Source organism: Prosopis cineraria, unplaced genomic scaffold, assembly GCF_029017545.1.
Source record: "Prosopis cineraria cultivar Desert tree isolate PC_DT_omini unplaced genomic scaffold, ASM2901754v1 PC12, whole genome shotgun sequence".
NCBI classification, from domain to species: domain Eukaryota; kingdom Viridiplantae; phylum Streptophyta; class Magnoliopsida; order Fabales; family Fabaceae; genus Prosopis; species Prosopis cineraria.
This window is the reverse complement of record NW_026555343.1, coordinates 26,764,571-26,787,742: the sequence shown is the minus strand read 5'-3', so window position 1 is coordinate 26,787,742 and position 23,172 is coordinate 26,764,571. Positions and strand designations below refer to the sequence as shown.

At 31.4% G+C, this 23,172-nt stretch overlaps 2 protein-coding genes across 2 annotated transcripts; one reads left to right on the top strand and one right to left on the bottom strand.

Moving 5' to 3' along the window:
- Positions 1–11,080: 11,080 nt before the first annotated feature.
- Positions 11,081–11,725, top strand: LOC129289201 (extensin-2-like). Its single transcript, XM_054926003.1, has one exon. It carries the CDS (start codon positions 11,081–11,083, stop codon positions 11,723–11,725), a length of 645 nt encoding a protein of 214 aa, XP_054781978.1.
- Positions 11,726–16,438: 4,713 nt separating this feature from the next.
- Positions 16,439–22,304, bottom strand: LOC129289577 (LRR receptor-like serine/threonine-protein kinase GSO1). Its single transcript, XM_054926367.1, has 4 exons — positions 21,769–22,304; positions 19,740–20,000; positions 18,171–19,052; positions 16,439–17,159 (listed from the first exon to the last, which is right to left on the bottom strand). Exons 1-4 carry the CDS (start codon positions 22,181–22,183, stop codon positions 16,666–16,668), a joined length of 2,052 nt encoding a protein of 683 aa, XP_054782342.1. The 5' UTR covers positions 22,184–22,304; the 3' UTR covers positions 16,439–16,665.
- Positions 22,305–23,172: the final 868 nt, after the last annotated feature.

Genomic DNA, 23,172 nt, shown 5'->3' with positions numbered 1-23,172 from the left:
ATAAAATTTTAAATTTTATGTTTGAATTTCAAATCAACTCAAACAATGTCAACAGTTCAGTCCTAGTCAAATTCTGTAGTCTAGACAACCAAATTCCATTAGGACCAAACTATCGGTGATTGAATGGCATACTTTCACTTGGATTGTATTGTGGGCAACCACTGAGACCATATCATCAGCACCAATCAAGGCTTAACCACTAGTATCGACCAAGAGAGGACATAGTGAATAACTAGGACAAAGTGGAGGTGATGATAGGATTGAACAGTTGACTTCCATTGAGACGAAATCCCCGATGCCAATTGAGGCCGGATGGCTGACTTTCATAAAGACTAAATCGCTTATGCCAATTTAGATCGAAAGGCCAACTTCCACAGACGCCTCACCACTAGCACCCATTAGGACAAGAGTTTTGGTGATGAAAAGGATAGGATCGCTGGCACCAATTGGGATTGAATAGTCAACTATTAGATCCTGATCATCCCCTATACTATAGTCCCATTTAGTGTCAAAGGCCCAGTCCCAGTGAAAGTTAGCCTTTTAGTCCCAATTGTCGCCTTTACTTTAGTCTCGATCACCGCTGATGGTCCGATCTCAGTGAAAGACAGCCATTTAATCCCCAACAACACCGGTTGTCGAGTCCTAATGGAAGTTAGCTATCCAGTACTGGTCAACTCCCATACTCAGGCCCTAGTTGGTGCTGGCCGTCCAGTCTCAATCATCTCCTGTACTCCAATCCTTATTGGTACTGATAATCCAATCCTAGTCATGTCAATGGTGTAGTACTAGTGAAAGTTGGTTGTTCGGTAATAAGTTATCACCTGCAATCCAGTCCCAATCAATGCTAGAGGTTCGATCTTGGTAATTAAATGTTATGCGATGCCAGTGGAAGTCGATCGTCTAGTTATGATTGTTGCCTGCACTCCAGTTGTAACATTCAAGAAAATTAAGCATGATTAGTTAGCCTAATGAGTAATGAGTTAATAAGGTATGTGGCTAGAAGGGCTTAATTGATGTAATTTATTATAATTTCAGCCTTAGAAGTGGTTTAAATCAATGGTAGGCCACTCGGGCATGGAAAGAGGAAGAAAGTGAAGGAATTCCCTTTGTACCATATGCTATGGCATGTGATCAATCCACCATAGCTCACAAGGGTAGATTTAAATGCAACGGGCCTTTTTGTACCATGCGCCGTGGCGAAGGTCATCATATGCCATAACGCACAGTCAAAAATTTTAATTAAATCTGTTCATACTCTGCGTGTGAGAATAGAGAGAAGGAGAAGAGAAAACGAAGAACACGTTAAAGCTCTATTAGGACATGCACATTAGGACCCTTGAAGAAAATTTTAAGCTTCCTAACACTTGAGGTAAGTATGATAAGCTTCTTTCTCCCTTCCCTTCTCTCCCTCATTTATAGAGATCTAAATTAAGGTTTGAGTTGGAAGATTGATTTTCAGGCCATAAGAGTTATGGGTTCGATTCCATTAGATATAATGGATATAATGAAAGTTGTTTGAGATAGTCAAACCTTACATTAATGATTTTGTATATGGTTAGTGGAGTGGAGCATTTAATGTCTGAAAATCAACATAAATGAGGTAGTTGAGAGAGTTGGATATCCATTAATGGTGGTTTGAAGATCTATTAATGATAATGTGCATTAATGGGACCTAATGAATCTATTGGGTATGAATGGGTAGCAAATTTATAGATTGATAGAACAGAGTGTGTAGAGATTAATATTGAAAAACTCACAAAATGGGATAATGATGATATCCTCGTGTTATGATTATAGTGTGATTTGTTATGGCACCATTCAAGCTGTGAGAAGCTTTGAAAGTTGGTATTATGAGGGGTAAACCTTTGACCTCTTAAAGGTTTAAGGTAACTAGGAGAAACTTATTTTATATAGTTGTATATTAATTTAATAATTGTTCAATTGATGCTTTGAAACTTGTTTGGCATTAGAAAGTGATATATGCAATTTTAGCAATGTGGTGAATTATATGTGAAATTATTTTAAAATACACAAAGCCATTGCATGAGGTATATATGTGTTTAATGATAATAGTTTATAATATGTCATTGAGAAAATAATGAAAATACATCATCAACAGTGTTTAGTATGAGAAGTATTATCGAGTGAGAAAATGAAATATGTTATGATATGATTGGTGACTAAGTTGCATATGTGATCATGTGCATAGCATGATCATTAGCGAGAGTTCGCCTAGAGAGAGGAGTAGCTGATTAAATCTATGTGATACTAGCAGTGACCATTGGAATTGAGAACTTGCCTTGGCACCAACTGTTGGAATTGAGAGGTAGCCCATATCCCATAGTTGATTTAGGACTATCCCACTTGTTCTATGAGAGACTTGAACATAATTAGTCTCTACCGGTTCATAAGGAAACTAGATTAGAGGTATAACACCCCATAGTTATTAGTATTAAGAGAAACTAGATTACATAAGTGAGTGAGTTAAGCCTCTCCTAATAGCTCCGCACAAGTGAAAGGTTGGGTTAGTCCATGAAAGACACAGCCACATGATAGCCACTGATTTTATGTCCAAGGTAACATAAGGTGTAAGGTTGGCATTTAATCATGCATATAAATCTGGCCACATGATTATTATTATTGCAACTCCAAGATTGTGCATTGTCATTTTATGGATATGAATATATGCCTTGGGCCTTATCACATGGTTGTTAACATTGTAAACCGTGGCCAAGCCTATCATCTGCATTGTGTTTGTGTATTTGTGCTTATTTGCATCTGTTTATAATTAATATGCAACTGTATAAATTAGGTGAAACTTGTTACTGAGTGGTTGTACTCACCCCTCAATTCTTAATATTTTCAAGGCCTAGCTCATCAGATCCAGTTCAGGGAAAACATTCTGAGGCATAGGATTGTGGTGAAAAGCCCACTTTGATGCCTCTTTACTCTATTTTTATGTATTAATGATGTATAATTGCTAACTAAGATCATATGTCATTACTTTGTACTATTTTCATTACTATAGAGTAAAACTTGTTTATTTTGTGTCTTGGGATAGTGAGTTTTAGTTGTAAACCTGTAGATAGGGCTAAAATACTTGTGCAAGTAGAAACATGTGTATTTTGAATGATTTGAAATAAAAATGATGGCTTTGTGCATGAATTTACTCCCCCTTATTTTTTGTGAATTTGGGTTTGAGTGGCTATTTTGACAAATATGTATTTTTGGTTGTGTATGATGCATTGCACAGGTCTACTAGAGTTCATTGAGTATGGTTAAAGAGTTAGTATAGGCTTTTGGAACTTGTAGTTGAGTTGAGATACCAAAGTTGTGTGTTTTATATGAAAAGTGGTAAAAAGGGGTTTTGATGTCTAACTTTTTGTAGAAAAATAAATTTAAGTATGAAACCTATGTTTGAGTTAAGACACCAAAGTTGTGTGTTTTATGTGAAAAGTGGTAAAAATTAGTTTTAGTGTCCAACTTTTTGTAGAAAATAATTTGAATATGAAACCTGTACCATTAGCTAGAGTTTGGAAAAAGCTTCGTGTAAAAATTAAAACCACCTCAATCAGACTTCGAACGGAGATTTGGGATGCTTCGAAAGTTTGCTCCTACTATTGTCAAATGACAGCAGCTATTGTTGTCAAATTCATGCAATGTGCCACGATGCATGGCACAGAGGCGTATGAGTTGTGGCACATGGGTCATTTTTTGCACAAAATACAGTTTTGAGTTTTGAAACCTATTGTTTTGGGTCTCATGTGATTTCTCCACATTATTTTAAAACTCTAATCTGAGCATATAAATTGAATTTGGGATCCCAATGTATTGATTTGAAAATTGTTCTCTTTTATGTAATTTTTCAACTTTAGTAATCCTTGATTACCCTCTTTATAGAGTTAATGTGGGTTAAGTAAGAGAGACCTTACACTGATCCTGGTAGAAGTCAGCCATCTAGTCTCGGACATTGCCTATACTTTAGTCTCAATTGGCACTGGCAGTCTAGTCTCGATTGAAGTAAGCCATTCATTTCCAGTCATTGCCTACACTCCAATCTTGGTCACCACCAGTGGTCTAGTCCTGGTCATTGCCTTCACTTCGATCTTAGTTGGTAACGGTGGTGGTAGTTTGGTGCTTATAGAAGTTGGCCTTCTGATCCTGGTCACTACCTTCACTTTGGTCTTAGTTGGCATCAGCAGTCTATATTGGACATAATATTACAATATTATGTTTAGCTTAAGTTTTGATGATGACAAATATAGATTAATTAAATATATGAATGCATGAAATAATAAGTTTATATCTATTTTCATGTATATTAATATTTGGACTAACCACTTTGTTCATGATATATTATTGAAGGTTATCCAATGTGAGTGAACATGAAGAGGAAGCCATTGTTATCATTAGCATGGTTTACTCAAGAATGAAGAACATAAAGATGAAGAGAGAGATGATCCAAGAAAAGCTTAAGTGAATAAAGACATACAAGCTTGGATTAATTAGAGCCTTGATCTTGATGGGTATAATATCTTTAGACTTTCTAATCTTTATGTTAAACTCATTATTTTTATATGCATTTATTTTAAATCTTAACAAACGCTTTTGTTTTAAAGTAAATGGTGAGATATAACCTTAATCTTGTCTTTAATTAATTATATCTTACAAGATTTGAAAATATTTTCTCTTAAATATTATTTGAAAACTAACTCCATAAAGTTTCTTAAAAGTTATATTTACTCAAAAGTAAAGTTTTGGTGTTAACACTTAAAATTTATGCTTTGAGCTAAGAGTTTTAGAGATATACAGTTTTGACCTTTATTCAGTATTTTTTATATATCTCTTAATATACAGAGTCATTTAATGTGAAAATTCTTTCATTTAAAATTACAGTTGTAAATATTCCCAAATATGTCTATTTCATTTAGAATGGATTTTATATGAAGTTTTTATGAGCTTTCAAAATTGGTTGTTGAAGCTTCCAGTATATCTGAAAAATGCTACTCACCTTTGCTCACCGTTTTGATCATATCTCTTTATATGCTTTGAATTTTCAAGTGGATCTTATTTTTCAAGAAACTAGACATCCAGAGGTTTTTAACCATAGGTATTTGGAGTTAAAATGAAGGAGTTATGGCCATTAGACGTTGGCCCATATTCTATTCCGAATCTATGTCCATTATTCCGAAATCGCAAGCCTTATTCGGGAATAGCTAGTCTTATTTGGGAATAAGCAAATGCTCTATTTCTCATGTGAATAACAAGGGATCTTCGAATTCCTTCTAACCCTTTTCCTTTCACCTTCTGAGTGTTTTGTTTACTCTATAGCTTTTCTAAAATCTTTTTTAAATACAACTTTGGTTAGGATTAAACTCTTAAAGCTTTTAACTTTTCTTGTATCTATTCAAATTGTGTTTCTATCTAAAGATTAAGTATTTGACTTCATCTTAATTCGTTAAGGACCTCTTGTATTGCTTGAAAAGTGTCTCAAGGGAACTTAGAATCAAAAATTCAAAATCTGAGAGCCTTTATCATTTTTCAGTTTAATGGTCCTTATTCTGGAATAACTCTTTTATTTCATAATAGCGTATTCCTAAGTGAACTCTCTTATTCCCAAGTATCAACTCTCATGTCTATTCAGAATTAGCTTATTTGGAAATATCTATCCTTATTTCGGTATAGTGGCTATCTTCTTCCAAAGCTATTCTTGCTATGTCATTCCAAAGTTTCTTATTAAGGAATAACTTATTCTAGAATAGCTAATTTGGGAATAGTTTCCCTTATTCCCAAATAAAATTTTCAGACCATCGTATGTGTAAGTTTCTTCTGATATAAGAGTTATATTTCAAAAGAATGAATCCTTTGCTTCTCACTTTTTTTTTGCACTATTTCCAAATAAGCTTATTTATTCAAGAATAAGCATGAAGAAACTTGCTTTGTTTCTCGCGTCTGTAACGGGAAAATTTTGATTCTCTCTCTAATCTCTTTCTTCTCACTTTTTGAGGGTTGGATTAGTTATTTAATCTTCCTAGAATCAATTTAAATACAACTTTAGGTTGGATTAAACACTTATTGATCTTATTCATAAAATCATTATTCCCATATAATGTTCATTCTTTTGGTATAATTCTCAATGGTAATATTGTTAGAGAATTAAATGCATAAATGCTGTTATGTTTGCTTTTAGCTCCACATGCTAATCCATTTGAAAAAGCTATGATTTTCTATTATCCTTTTCAAGTAACAATATCATTACAAAGCTACGAATCTACACTTACATCTACAACGTTAAAGATCAAAGGGTAATAGAAATTAATTGTGTCTAACGGACACTTTACAAGACTAAGAGGAGAGAAGACGATAACTCCAAGGGCTATATTAATGAGTCTATTGGATTACTTATTGACTCCAACTATAAAAAGACTCATTTATGAAAATCGAAGTAGAGAAATAATTGTGCACAAGCTGTGATATGCAGTACTCTTAACTACCTTTATTTTTTATCTTCAATATTGTTGTATTTCAATATATTCATCTACTCAATGAATGAGTTTGTATTAGGATCACTTTGTGATCAAATTCTCTCTATTATTTATTTGAGCAGACTTAAGATTAAAGTATCTTAAGTAGGTGCTAAAATTACCTCTAGAAGGGGGAGAGAAATAGACTTGTAAGTCTAAAAGATTATAAGTGGCTTTAAAAGTGCTCGGATCAAACTTGTGAGATTTTGTAAAGAAGAGTGATATAGATGTTAAGTCTAAGATTGTATTGTGACTTCACAAGTGCCCAAATCGAATTTGTGGTTATAGTGAAATATCTTAGGAGGTTCTTGAGGACTGGATGTAGGCTAAGTAGATTAGACTAAACCAGAATAAATTCTCTGTGTATTACTCTTGATCTCTCTTATCTTCATCTGCTCTATTCTATTATCATAACAGTCATATTCTAAGCCTTTGTGGTCAAAAGCTTTAGGCAAAAAATTTGAAGACACCCAATTCACCCCTCTCTTAGGTGACTAGCATATCTTACAGTCTAGTCTCAATTGAAGTAATCCATCTGGTCCTAATTGTCCTTTATACTCCGATCCCAATAATCGCCTACAGTCTAGTCCCTATCAGCACCAGTTGTCTTTTCTCAGTGGACGCAGCCATTTGATCTCGATCATTGCCTGTACTCTAGTCTCAATCGGTGCTAGCATTCTAGTTTATTAGTACTGGCCGTCTAGTTCCATTCTGTGGTGATGGTCCCATCCATTTGTGACGCCATTGGTTCAGTTCTAATGGAAGTTTACCATTTGATCCTAGTTAGTGTCAACTGTCCAGTCTCAGTTGGCAGGTACAAGTCAATCTTGGTCAATGGGGCGATGGTTTGGTCTTGGTCTTTGCTAGCAATCTAGTCCTATTTGATGCTACTGATGGGCCAATCAAATTACAAAGAGATTGATGTAGGATTTGAAATAATAATGGTTTAGAAAGGATTTTAAGTTATAAAGAAATTGAGATAGAACATGAATTTCTTCTATACATTTTTAATTACCAAATAATAGATTTGGCTTAAATTCAAATCCAATCCTCATGCATCTAAACATAGCATCAATGAAGTCTTCATGATTTTACTCTTAATGGGAAGAGAATGAATAGGGAGAATAGGGAGAATGACAAAGAAGTCTCAAAAGAATTAATTAATTTAAATTAGATCCCAAGTATCAAACTTTAAAAATTTATAACTCAATTTCTCAATGTTGTAATTGCATCATGATGAGTTTGCAACTTATTTTTTAAATTTTAATATAGTTGAAGAATGAAAAAATTATTTTTCTTATTAAAATTTGAAATACAAGTTATAAATTTATCACGACAGAGTTGCAAAATTAAAAGATTAAATTATAAATTCCTAAAATTTAACACTTAAAACCTAACTTAAATTAATTGATTATTTTGGGATCTCTCTATATTCTCCCTAATTGAAAGGGTGTAATTTAAAATGTTTTTATAAAAATACTCTCAATTAGGAATGTAATTAATAATAAGGTTTTCTAATTGAAATGTCATATAAAATAAAAGTAAACATGAAAAGATGAAAGAATAAATTGGTTCACTAGTCAAAAAGATCTTATGTCCAAAAAATATGGATTAAATTTTTAAAAATTTAGAAGTATGGCCGGTTCATATTGATATATAAGAAATTTATCATTGATATATGATAAGTTCATCATCAAAAATTTAAAAATTTAAAAAGAGTTTATCATTGATATATAATGGTATATCATTGACAAATATAATAAACTGGCCATAATGTAAAATATAATAAATATTTGGCTATTTGTTTGGTTTTATTTATAAAATAGGTTATCTCTACAAAAGCCCTAGAAAAGAAAATGTGTAATTTTAGGATTATAATTTAATTAAAAATTTCCTATAATATTGAACTAAAGGAGTACTCCCTCTATTAAAAAATATAAGGTATTTTAATTAAATCTCACACTCAATAAAGTAATTGTTTGTCTTCAATGAACACTATTTTTTTCATATTTACTCATATTTAATAGAGTATTTTATTTTAAAATAAATATAAAGTAATTTATTATTAGGGATACTTTTGAAAAGGCATAATAATTATATCTTGAAATATTAAAAATATTTTATATTTTTAAATATTTAATCTCTTAAAATATCTTATATTTTTAAATGAAGGAAGTATATGATATGAAAATAAAATAGATGAGCATGGCTACTTTTCCGTCCTTTACTAGTTTTTTTTTTCAACACAGTTATTCAAATATTTATTTTTAAATAATTTATTTATTTATTATTCTTAATTCTCTACGCGGGAGCCTCGTTAGAAAATTGATTAGAGAATAGAAGTGATATATCATATATTTCAATCGTGATCTAACGTGTTAGTAATTAAATTTTGGAAAAGTACAACTTTAAATTTCTACATTTTATTATAAGTCCTTACACATTTTTTAATGTTTTATAAATCTCTCCAAGGTCTCTACACTTTATTTATGGAGGGAACTAAAACATTGAAAAATAAAACAACTTAGAACATTAAAAAAAGTACAAAAATTGATAGTAAAATGTGAATAAAGTGCAGGGACCTAAAGTTATATTTTTTTTAAATTTTTATAAGGGAAACTTAAGGAGAGAAATTTAATACTGTTAAAATTTTTTTATCAAGGACCATACAAATTAAAATTACAGTGAAGGACCAAAATAAGTGTAATTAACATGGGATACTGTATAAGGTTGTGCAATTTTTAATTCCACACACCAAAAATAAAAAAGTAGTATTAAATTCAATTAAATCAATATATTTTTAAACAATCTTTACTTTTAAACAATTGAATCAATGTCATTTTAAAATTCTTAATTTTAAAAAAATTAAATCAATATAATTTAAAAAAAATATACTTTTAAAGAATTATTACATTTGGCCAAGAATGTTTTGTTTCTATCTTAATTCGTACTTATGAAATTTCAAAGAAATGATATTATTAACGTATTACGAGTTTTTGGGTATTAGTTTAGCTTTGTTTTAATTTTTTATTTTCCATCTCTTTGTTTTATATGTATATATATGAAATAGTTTTCTCTTAAAATAATGTGCTTTTGCTAGTAGTAACTGTTAAATACAACACGTGAGATGTGGTTAAAAAATATATGAAATTTAATTAGGGCCAATTTAGTTTTTTAAAATTTATATTTTGATATTTGGTCCTTTTAAATAATTACTATTTTTTATATCTTTTCTATAAATATTATCTTTTCAAGATGCTTTGTCAAAAAAAATATAAATAAATTTAAATTATTTGAGGACTGTATTAATTTATACGCAATTGCCCAAATTGTTAATTATTTAGTCGACTCCGATGAAACCGTTAAATCTTACAAATAGGAAGACATACATTTGTGCATAGAATTTGAAGTTGTTTGATATATTTATCATTTCCTATATGTTAGAGGAAAATATCAAAAGTGTCTGCAAAACGCGTTTTCATACTATCGAATTTTGTGTGTGTGTGTGTGTGTGAATTCATCATCCGGCCTTGGTCTACCAAGTCTCTCCATTCACATGGTTCGTAGTAGCAATCAACTCAACAAAATAAGTATATCATTTCAAAATAGTGAGTCCAAAGTATTTTTGTCAGTTATATTTTTAAGTCATTCTTAACATTTTCACTAAAATTAAAAAAATATTAAATTTTTTTTAATTATATCTAAAAATTTAATAAGTTTTTAATTATACTCCTATTAAATATATAATATCAGTTAAGTTTACGTTTGATCATTTAATTTTATATAAAGTTTCTGTTTGATCCTTTAATTTAATAAAAGAGAAAATACAATTATTGATCCCTATAACTTCATTGAATTTTGCTTTTAATCCTAATAGTTTTTTTTTAGTGTTTTATCAATCTCTATAATTTCAATAAGATTTAGTGACATTTATTACTCAGGTCCTTAATGATGTTAAATTACAAAGACTATAACGACTAAAAATATTGAAAATAAATTAAAAAGACTAAAGCGAAACTTAATAAAACTATAGGAATTAATAGTTGTATTTTCTTTTTATAAATATCTTTTTAATCTTTTAACTCTAATATTATTAGTTTCATTACAAAAAAATTTGACATTGAACTTTTAAATATTGATAAAATATTTTTAAATATTAACATATTAATTTTAATTTTTGTAAAATAATAATGATTGGGACAAAAAAAATCATTTAAAACTAATATTGTTAGAATTAAAAGATTAAAAAAAATACTTTATAAAATTAAAGATTAAATTAAAATTTTATATAAAGCTAGAGGATTAAAAGTATACTTTAACTTATTATGAAAATAAATACTCTAACAAATAATAATTTTTTCAATATTTAATAAGGGCAAAAGAATAAAAATGAACACAAAAATTATTAAAATGCTCAATAAATAAATAAGAACATAGGAGTAAGTTAAAATTAGTCACAAATGCGTTTTCGTTTACAGCTAACACTACATATAGTGGGTTACATCCTACACATCTGCTGAAGCAAATCATTTAGAAAGTTGGAGAATTGAGAGAAGATGGGGAGCCCAAGGGGATCAAAGCAATGGCCCCAGCTGCCAGTTTTAGTAGTGGTTTTTTGTGTAGTTACCATTAGTGTTGCTGCTGGTCATGAGCCTTACTACCCTTATTATCACAACCCTCCACCACCACCATATGTCTATGTACCTCCGCTGCTGCCGCCGCCGTCTCCTTATGTCTACAAGTCTCCACCGCCCCCACCTCCTTATATCTACAAATCCCCACCACCACCTTCTCCCTCACCTCCTCTTCCATTTTACAAGCCACCTCCACCTCCGCCACCATATGTTTATCAATCACCACCACCTCCTTATGTTTATAGGTTTCCACCACCACCGTCACCACTATCATTTCCTTCACCTCCTCCACCTTATTTCTACAAATCACCACCACCTCCTTTCCTATCACTGCCGCCTCCATATGTATACAAGTCTCCTCCTCCACCATCACCTTGTCCTTATCCACCTCTTCCTCCTCATCCATTGCCATCACTGCCACCTCCGTATATCTACAAGTCTCCACCTCCGCTACCATATGTTTACAAATCACCGCCACCTCCGTTTGTCTACAAGTCTCCACCTCCACCACCAACACCATATACATATACCTACAGCTCTCCTCCCCCACCATATGCTTATAATTGATCTCCGGTGCCGCCATCTTCACCATTTCCTAAATATGTTTGTTTGTTTCTTTTGACCACCTTCAAGCTTCCGAAACATTACCACCTCGTCGTCATGTCCTCACGTTGCCAAGTCCTCAATTACCTTTGTCCTCTGCAACATCTCTCCCAAAAGTAATTTGTTAATGTTACATTTTAAGCGAAAACTTAATTTAATTGTGTACTTTGTTATCTATGAAGTTGGTGTCTGCAGCGTAGCATTTCCGTTTTGTAATTTAGTCCTTTCACGACAGCCTTATAATGTAACACCTGGACGTGCGGTTAGAATATAATAAATTTTATGCATTTATACATTGTGTTTATGGGATGAAACTTGGATCAAAGCTGTGCGCAATGTTTTAATGGTGTGTTTGGATTAAGAAGGATTTAGATTTAAATTTGAATCAAATCTTTCAATTGAATATATAATAATTTATAAATTTCAATTTGATTCAAATTAAATCCAAATTTAATTTTTATTATAATTCCTTTATTATTTCAAATTTTTCTATACTTTAGTCATTTTAAATTCTAACAACTTCAAATATTTCGTTCTCTTTGTATTTTTATTATTAATGTTTATGTGACTCTTATATTTTCTCATATTTTATTCTCATCCTTCATCGTTTTAAAAAATAGAGGTAAATTCACTGCTTTTAATTTTCTGCTTTTATTTTGAATTTTAATTTATCTCTCTTATTCATTTAATTTTTTTAAGCAAAGAAAAGATTTTAAATATATAAATTTTAAATGTGAAATTTAAAATAAAAAATTTTAAATATACAATTTAAATCTAAATTCATCAATCTAAACCCTACGGATATGTTTTATTATTTACATGCATTTCACATTGTAAAAGACTTAGTTTATGTTATGCATTTTAACACCTGGACGGTCAGATATATAATATATGCTATGTATTTTGTGCATTGTACACTTGGATCAACGGGTATAGATTGTGTGTTTAATTTGATGATATCGTCAACATATATTTAAGGTTGTTAAACTGATAAATTTAAATAAATTTATAACAAAAATATGAACTTGAATTACAAGCTTAGATTATAAACTCTGACATGAGAGTTTATCTCTATTAATAAATAGCCATTAATAATATGTGATTAAATAATTAAATTATAAAATATGATCATAGTTTGATTTAAATATATTTAAATATATCCATCAATTTTCCATTAAATATATTTTGAGCGCTGTGGATATTCATTTTAATCTCTTCCAAGGGTATCCACCAATAGAAAAAAGCAAAGCTTAAAACCCATTATATCATGAAAACGCTTTAAAAGTCAATACGATTGCTGTAAAATGCAAGCTCAAGTGTCAAGTGCTACAATAAATAAGTTGCGAATAGGCTCTCAATTAAGGAAGGCTCTATAATTTACACTTTCAAAGCTGTACAAAAGCTGTGAAGGATCGATGTGCTAATTTGTAAATGTCAATCTGATGTGGTAAATATGTGGCTCTGTAAACAGACCAGCACTCATAGCGTCTCCAATTAATTCACCAAAATGCAAAAGCATGAGGAATAAATTAAAGCACAAAGCTAAGGCAACGAACATTGCGAGAATTTCCAATTGTAAATTGTTCATATCAATGCTAATGTTGGCGTTGTTTTTGTAGCATGGTGCGTGACTTCTAAATTAAATAGTGAGTTTCCAGAGTTCTTTTCCACAATTTTTCTAAACGCAAGTGCTTAAAAATAAAAAAAATGAAGAAATGGAGAGGGAGTAAAATACAAGAATTGCAGAATAGGAGCCGACATTGTCTTATTATTCTGAAATAAATTGCAGAAATTGTAATACAAAAAAAAAAAAACTGAAGAAAAACCGGAGCAGCAGTTCTGTTGTTCAACCAGGTAATGTTACTCTACTAGATGCAAGGCTAGCTATTGTTTAATGGAATACGTGCAAATGTCCAGGAACATGACGAAATTTTTAAATTTTTTTAAAAGTGTTTGTACCAATGTTTTGAAACCTTAATGAAATGCCAAACTGAAAAGAGTAACGGGTTATAATTTTCTTAGTTTAACTAGTTAGACTGGCAATCGAATCGATAATATAAAAATTAAATAAAAATAATATTTATATACACAAATATATAAATAAAATATTAATTTAATTCTTTAATGGTGCTTGAAATCTCAACTCCAGAGATTAGATGCCTCGACTATTGAAGTTAGAGGCAAAGATATGTTGGCACAAGCTTATAATCTCGAAGCAAAATGTTGGAGTTAGAGACACGCCATCATCTCATGACTCACTAGTTTCAGATCTCGATGTCAAAGGTTGGATTGTTAAAGCCAGAGATAGAAGCTAGAGGAGAGGTCAAAAATTGAGTCTAGGCCATGAAAGAAAGATTAAAGATGAGATAAGAGAATATAGAAGAGAACTAAATATTAAAAAAAAAAACGCAAATTTGAGCGACATAGCCTAAATTTTTTTTTTTTTTTTGGCTTTGAACTGGGTTGATCCACTCTGATTTTCAGGTCAAATCTGGTTCTCTGAAAACCAACCAGGTCTATCCGGTTCAACTGCTAGGTTAGTCCAACTAGTTAAAATAGGCCATTTTAATTAACAAGTGGCGGTCTAACCATTCAGTCCAATTCAATTTTTAAAACACTGGTTTGCATTTTGCATTTGTGTTGGTTTATCATGTGTTGAAAAAGAGGTTTGAATGGGGTAAGCATTCCTTTTTATAAGGGGAGCAATAGTTTTTCCCCCTCTGACTCCATGTTCCACTTTTTTAGGGGTCATTTCTTGTAATTATCCTCAAAGTTCCCTCCATTTTTGTCAAGGTATATTGTTATTGGAGTCAATTATATTCGTGACACTACTGAACACTAAATATAGGCATATTTTTTAGCAAGAATCTAAATTTTTATTTATCATACTATGAGAGATTAATTTTTTTTACTAGATCAAATTTTATTGGTTTCTGTTATCATTTTTTATTGCAAATAACCTCCTTCCTTTTTAGAAATAGTGGGGGTTTGCCTTGGGCCAAAATGAAATCAGAATTTAGCCCAAAGAGCAACTTCGAGGGCAATGAGAAAACCCAATATTTATGTGAGCTACGCATAGACCCATCATTCATGAAGAACCCTTTATAGGCAAAGACATTGACGTTTACAATATTTTCTGTCAGTTTTGGAAGACAGCTAGCCTTTGATAGCTTGCTTGGAGGCATTTAGGGGGTGAAGGGGGGGGGGGTAATTATTCTTTCGTATTCAAAGGTGGAAAAGAAGCTAATAATGTACTTTCAAATTAATTCAAGCCCATCCAAACGAAGACAACTAGAAATAGGGGGAAAAAAATTAGGGAGCTAGTGAGACATACTGAATTTGGGTATGGAACGGATAACCCGATTACCTACAGAAAGGATAGATTACTACTAAATGCAACTTGTGAGAGAGAGAGAGAGAGAGAGTTGAATAGAGAAGAGGTATTTAATTCTGGGGTGGTTTTTTTTTTTTTTTCCCCTTCAACCAGCTAGCTCTATTTACATATAGTGTGATTAGTTGATATCATTTAGGAAATTGTATGTAGTGGCTGCCAAGTATGCATCTTTGGTCAAAAAAACAGAGTTAATGGTCAAAAATGGCAGGACACTGGGTTATCCAGTTTTGAAAGTTCAGGGGGCCGATTGGACTAAAGAAGAGTACAGGACATTGAATGGTTCTGAGAATATAGTTTAGAGGTAAAAATAAACTTTTAACCTTTTATTATTTATTGAGTCTTCTGCCCTTTTACACCGTCTTTCTGTCATGTCTTGTGTTTGCGCAGGGCTGTGTGAAGATATTTTAAAGCCCAAGGCAAAATTATTAATAAAACTTAGCATGTGTAATTGTCACTTCAAACAAAAAAATACTCATCATTTTTTACAAAATTATATATTAAAATTTTATAATATAATAATTCTAATAAAATACTAAATTAATTTAATAGTTAAATTAAAAATTAGTGTGGACAAAGTGCTCCCATCCCATCTTATATATTGAAATAGAATATTAATAATGATAGGGGATGGCAATACAATTAAAAAATATATATAATTATGACTAATAATATCAATGATTAAAATGAAAAAATAATAATAATTATACAAATTATAAAAAATATTTTTAATAAGGCTTAAAGACATCAAGTTGATAATTTAAAACTACCCAAGATCTTGATGCTAATATTTTTCAACATTTTGGGTTTTAAAATAAGAAAAGAAAAAATAATGAAAAGTGAGATGAGAAATTTAATGCAAGCTAATGTAATATAAATTGATATCTTATGGATGTCACTATTTTTTTATGTAGATAATGAACTCAGCTCAATAATTAATGTTGTAATGGGAATAATTAGAACTTTTCAACAAGAAAAATAATCAATATTTTTTATTTTCTTTAATCTACAATTAAATATATGATAATACAAATATCAATTACACACACATATAATAGAGTTATTAATATTTTTTTATGGAGGCCTAAGGCAATTGTCTTACTTGCCTTATGGCTTCCGCGGCCCTGTGTTTGTGCTTGACCTGATCGCAACATCCATTGAACGTATGAGGTTCTACTTTCAAGTGCAAGATTTCCCATATCAAATTAGTCGCTAATAATAAATCCCATATAATTTACATAAAAGTAAAGTGAACACATTTCAGGCCCAAAAAACAAGTTCTCGAATTATACAGAACAGCTCAGACATCCAATATATCACAATTTATATTAGGAACCCAAAAAGCAAGCATCCATTTTATAGGAAAAAGGTTTCCTTTGAACACTTAATTATATTCTACAGTTACACACGAAGCTATTTTAGCAAACTTTACATCACAAGATATGATGTTACAGACAATATTTTACAGTCACACTTCAAACACGATGAGGCAAGACTTTCATTCTTAGTGTTTTCACTTCTCCGACAGTTCTTGCATTACATGTCCCATAGATGGCCTTTCATGGGGTGATTCATGAGTGCAAACTAGAGCAATCCTCCCCAGTTTAGCTGCTTCTGATTCTGAGAATCTCCCTTCCAGGTTGTCATCAACCATATCATTAAAACCACATGATGATGATGATGATGATGTTTCTGCCTGGTGATGATTATATAACTGAGTAATATCACTCTTTCCAGTAAGAAGCTGGAAAACTATCACTCCGAAAGCATAAATGTCGCTCTTTTCTGTTAAACAACCGGTGGTGGCGTATTCCGGAGCAAGGTAGCCCTTGGCAGCAGAAGCTTTCAGTGTGGAGAAGATAACATCATCTGCAAGAAGTTTGTGCAATCCTGAATCTGCAAGTAATGAATTATAATGTGCATCAAGCAGCACATTATCAGCTGATATGTTCTGGTGAACTAGGGGTTGTTTTCTTCCCTTATTCTTTCCATGAAGATAACCAATACCTGGCCAAAAATAAAAAAATACATGTCATATTCCAAAGGGGTTAAGATGTAAAAATACTCCAGAGCTTCTGTTATCTTTTAAGTCAATAATGATACACAAACACCTATTAACTTTATAAGAGACCAATGTTCCATAATTCGTTAAAATAACCTGACCTTAACTGTTAAGTTCTGAGGATAAAAAAACCTATGGCATAGAGATGTAATGCCAGGATAGCTATCCGTGACCATGAGAGAACACTTGCTAAGCCTAAGTGGACTGAACCTGATGAAAGCTTCTTGAAGAACTAGGTATAAGGAAGCCATTAGATTAATTATGGTTTTAACTAAAGGTATTATTAATAATGAAATATCAATTCTTGTCAATTAAAAGATTTAATTTTCACCTTGTTCCCGGATATCAGACTGATCTTCCACATAGTACTACTAGTCTTCCATTAAATAAAATCAGAGTACTGCCAATTATATGAAAAGACAACAATATGTTTCTTCTTGGCTGTAAAAAGGTCAAGAAAGCGGATCAATATTATTGACATGTGAGCATGAAAGACAACAGGTAAACTATTACAAGATTAGAAACTCACTCATACAAAGATCCAAGAACTATGAACTGATTGTAATTTAACTGTTATCTTCCTTCATAATAATCTGAAAATATATTTTTATTAAACTTAAGAATTTGTTCCATGAAAGAGAACCAAGCCAATTCAAATCAAGCTCTTACTAAAGCACTAATATTTTTCTCCTTCCTCGAAATTCAAGTGGAATAATAAGTAAACCCAATAGCACATAATAGCACATGCAATGGAGACTTAGTAATATGGGATACCAAGTCTGTAGTATAAGATGCTTAATTTGGTAATATGGGATACCAAGTCTGTAATATAAAATGTTTAACGGGGTATTTAAGTAGGTTGGTTTTCTCACTTCAATAGCTAGCTTTTGGGTAAAATTTTCCATCCCACTTAGATACCCATAATTTAAGAAACATGACAATAAAGATGAACTGACCTCTAGCAATACCGTGGATGATGGATGCTCTGGTAGACCATTCAAGAACCCTAGAATCCCCTTTCTTGAGATCCAAATACTGAGACAAATTCCCATTTGGGGCAAAATCATAAACAAGGAAGCACTCTCCTCTGCCTTTAGAACAGCAAAATCCTCTGAAACGGACAAGATTTTCATGTTTGATTGAGGTCATTATCTTCAACCCTTTCAAGAACTCAGTTTCATCAGACTTGCAGCTTGTCTTGTTGATACACTTCACAACCACATGTGATCTGTCTCTCAAAATCCCCTTGTAAATTCCACACAAATAATTATTATTATTACTCTTCCCCAACAAGTTCACCTCAGAGAAGCACTGAGTTGCACGTTCTACTTCCTCTAGATCAAACATAAAGCTCTCTAGAATTTCCTGGGAATAAGTACTTTTTCCTTTGGCTAATGGATCCCATCCATTAGAATACTCTAAACTGATCAAAGAAGCTGCATTATTATTTTTCCTGCAAACTTGCAGGCTACTACTAGGAGAAGAAGCATCAATAATACCGCAGCCAATCTTTTGTTTTTGATGACGATGGTACCACACAAACATGGAAAGTCCAGAAACTGTGGAAGCAACAATAATTCCAATCACACCAAAAACCAGAGCCATTTTTGAGTATTGCAGTGATTTTTGACAGTGGGTTTCATCATCACTGCACTTTCTTTCATCTTTTGGATCAACTGAAGCAGGAAGACCTTTCGGGCTGGAAAAGTTATCAGGTTCGAATGGTTCAGGCTTGCTTGGGTCAAACAAAGATTTACAAGCCAGCAAATTTGTAAACTCAGTCCCACATAAGCCAGGATTGTTGATGTACTGGAAACCGCCCTTCAGTCTTCCAAGAGCTGCATTGATACATAAAGTATGAAGTATTAAATTAAAATATCTAAAAAGAAGCATAAAAGCTAAGTTGAAAAGAATCGAAAGTTTAGTGCTCAAATTAAAAATAAGACCTGAAAAAAACAATTGAAGTAAACATCATATATATTCTATAATGTGTGACATAACCCATTCTTTAGCAAGCTCAACTTGAATTAGACTTTATGATCATAAAAAGCATCATTTCTTGTCAATCATATCATCAAAATGAGTACATATATATATCAGCAAATTCATTGAATTTTGGCGAGCAATTATCAGGTTAAAGAGACATGGAGAGTGGATGGATCATTCCTTGACATTTATTTGTTGAAATAAATATGACTTACTACAAAAACAGAGAATTCTATGTGAGTCTTGCGCAATCTAGCTACATTAAATAAATATGCCGAAGCATCCTGAGCTCCCCATGAGGCTATCATTGCTAATAATGGTCTCACACAACAAGGGTGCAGATTAGTTTGAGCAAGAGACAGTAATACCCCTATGTTTCCCAAAATACCTGGTGATAGAATTAAAAAAAATATATATATATAACTTACTACAAAAACAGAGAGTTCCACTTTTTTTGGAAGACCAAAAACTGAGTTATAACCATCAGTAAAATTGCCCCAATAAAAATGGAAAGCAAAACATTTTGGAGCTGTTATTACCTGGAGGGACATTGCCTGAGAGAGAATTGTTTTGAATATCAAGGCTTTCTAGTTTGGGGGCATCAGCTAATCTCACTGGAATAGGACCAAATAGATTATTAAAGCTCAGATCCAACCTTGTTAGCGACTGTAGCTGACCCAAACTTGCAGGAATTGCACCACTCAATTCATTATTTTGTAGAGCAACAACACTGAGTCTCTCCAAGTTTCCCAATTCTGTGGGAATACTCCCAGTAAACTTGTTACAACAAAGCTGCAAAACTGCCAAGAATCATAAAGTAAAATTAATGAAAATTAAAAATTAATTAAATTATTGAGATAAATTACAAGAAAACAGGGTGATAAAAATTATACTTTTCTATATTTGGACTGAAAGATGCAGAAATTTTAATTGAGATATTTTCTTCAATTGAAAAAAAAAAATTATATGCATCAACATTTAGAATTAGAATAAAATAAGCGGAGATATGACTTTCTGAAATTAATTATGAACACTGAACCAGAGATACAAAATGTTCTTCTTCTTCTTGTTTTTTTCTTTTTTCTTTTTTTTTCCGTGTATAAGCCTGTAGTGTACCCAAATGGAAAACAGCGGCGGAGTCAGCATCTAAGGGAAGGGGGCGCAATTTAATTTTAAAAAATAATTATTTCAAATATAATAATTAAATATTTTTAAAAAATTAATTTCATGCATTATAATTTAGCTCTCCTTGATTTGATTTTTATAATGATTGCACAATAAACTTGTTCTTGATGTTTAGTAAAACATCTTCAATAGAGAAGCAAGGAATCAGCTCAAGGGCAACATATTTTTTGAAAAATACTAAATAACAATTTTAACATTTCAAAATTGTAATTTATTTTTATTTTTCCAAAAGCATATTTTTAATTTATTTCAATTTATTGCTATCAGGTGTTTTATTTATAAGATTTAGCATAAAATTTATCCCCCTTTTTAAATCTACCTTCAATTTTTTTCATTTTTCTTAAAATTAACAAAACCTGCAATTCATCTGTATTAAATCTTGTTTTCACATAAAAATATTTAATTATTTCAAAAAGATAAAAATATAAATCCATAATAATAAAATTAAACAAATAATACAAGACGAAAATTAATACATAAAAATAAATGATTTCAAGCAAAAAAAAATAATGGTTTCACCATTAAAAAATAACGAATATATATTATATTAAAACATAAAAATAAATTATTTCTTCCAACAAAAACATAAAAGTTAAATAAAAATAAATGACAAATAAATACAGAAAACGTTTTCCGAAATCTCAAATCTCTTGATTCTCAATTCGCCCTCTTTCCGCTCATCCATGCCAAATCCCAATCTCAATAATAACTCTGCCTCCCCTAACTATCTCAAACCAGGATCCCCTCCTCTCTCCTACTTCCATTTCTCAAATCTTTCTACTAACTCTCCCGTTCTCCGAAAACTTCGAACACTACAGACCTAGCAGAACTCAAAAGAAGCTTGCCTAGTTCTCGGTGTGGCCTATCCGTTGTGTTCTGGTTCTACATCACAGGCTGCAAAATGAAGCCATCACTTTGTTTAACACAAGTTCAAAAAAAAAAAAAAAAAAGGGCTTATCCCAAAGACTAGCTTATTTGACAGGAGAACCTTATATATTCATAAAATAAGAGAAAGTTTATCTAAAAGAAATTAGCTAACGGGTGGAACAATTTTCTATGCTTATAAACTGCGCTCCAGTTATGAAGCTCTCTGCTGCGGGACTAATCACAGTTGCTTTGGCAGTAATATGGCAATCCAGCTCTACACTCCCCAGTGTTGAGTGACTCGCAATTTCCATTTCAAATATACAAAAAGGTACTAAATCTTTCTCCACTCAATCACTGACAATAAAATACCAATCTAACATCATGGAATCTAATGGTCATATAAACTGGGTAATTTATACTCAGACACACAAGAACAACAAGAATATATAGATGAAGATAGCGTGAAAGCTAAAAATCTACACAAGAAAACCAAAAAAAAAAAAATTCTGAACCAACCTTGAAGATTAGACATGTGTCCAATTTCATGAGGGATATCACCATAGAGATTATTGACATTGAGATACAAATCGGTGAGGTCACTCAAATTTGCAATCTCTTTGGGTATCGTCCCACTCAGAGCATTAAAGTGAAGATAGAGACCTGTCAAACTCTTGAGGTCGCCGACGGCAGCCGGTAAGCTGCCGTAGAGACCTTTTCCTTGAAGCGAAATATTAGCGACGTGGCCTTGTTCGTTGCACGCCACGCCCTCGAAACCGCCGCTACATGGGTCGGAATTCGGAGTCCATGAGGTCAGAAATACGTTCTGCGGGTCGAGTGAGTGTTTGATGGTCATGAGAGTGTCAAGCTCTGAAGATGAAGAAGCAGGAACAATGGCGAAGAAGAAGAGTGAAAGTGGAACAAGCAGAGACATGTTTTCGTTCAGTGGAAGATTTTAAGAAGCGAGAATGTGAATGTCAAGTGATAAAATAAGAAAGTGTAAAGGAGTGGGCAGATTGCAGTAAATGTTTCCGGGCTCGAGCATATCGCAGTGGTACAGTACTTTGAGAAAAAAAGAATAGTCTAGTTCACTGTCGATGATTGATGGAGTTTTCCATGACACCATAATAGCATAATTTAATGAATCTACATATCATCTGTACGGTCTACATTAAAATTTTTTATTTCTATTTTTATTTTTTACTGATTAAAATGAAAATTTATTAAAAAGTCTATATTTTTTAATAAATCTTTTTATGATTATTTATTATTAATTTGAATAGTTCAAATTTGACATGAATAGTTTAAATTTAATAGTACTTTTTTTATTTTTTAATAAATTGATTATCCATATTTAATCTAAAAAATTTAAATTTAAAATTTAAAAAAAAATCAATATTTTAATATTTTAACTTTTAACTTACTTGTAACTTAATCTTTTAACTATAATCCGTTGCAACTCAATCTCTCAATTTTTTATTCACTTATAACTCACTTCTTGTTTTTAAATTTTTTTAAAAACATTATCCTTATCAAATAAGAGGGATAAAAGAAATGCTCATATCTTATTATAAAATGCCCTCCTATTGTTTTTTGATGTGAGATCTAAATTAACATGAAAAAAATAAACAATAAAAGTTGAAGGATTAAGTTATAAATGAGTTAAAAATTAAGAAATTTAGTCATAAGTCAATCAAAAATTGAGGAATTAAGTCATAGCAAGTAATAATTGAAGAACTGAGTTACAAATAAGTTAAAAGTTGAATGATTAAAAGATTAATTTTTTAATTTTTAACTTATATCTTTTGAAAAATATTTTTAAAAAGTGTTAATTATGATATTAGTTTTATTTTTATTATTGTATTTATCAAATTAAAACTTATAAAATATAGAAAACTAATATCAAAAATCAACTGTTCATAA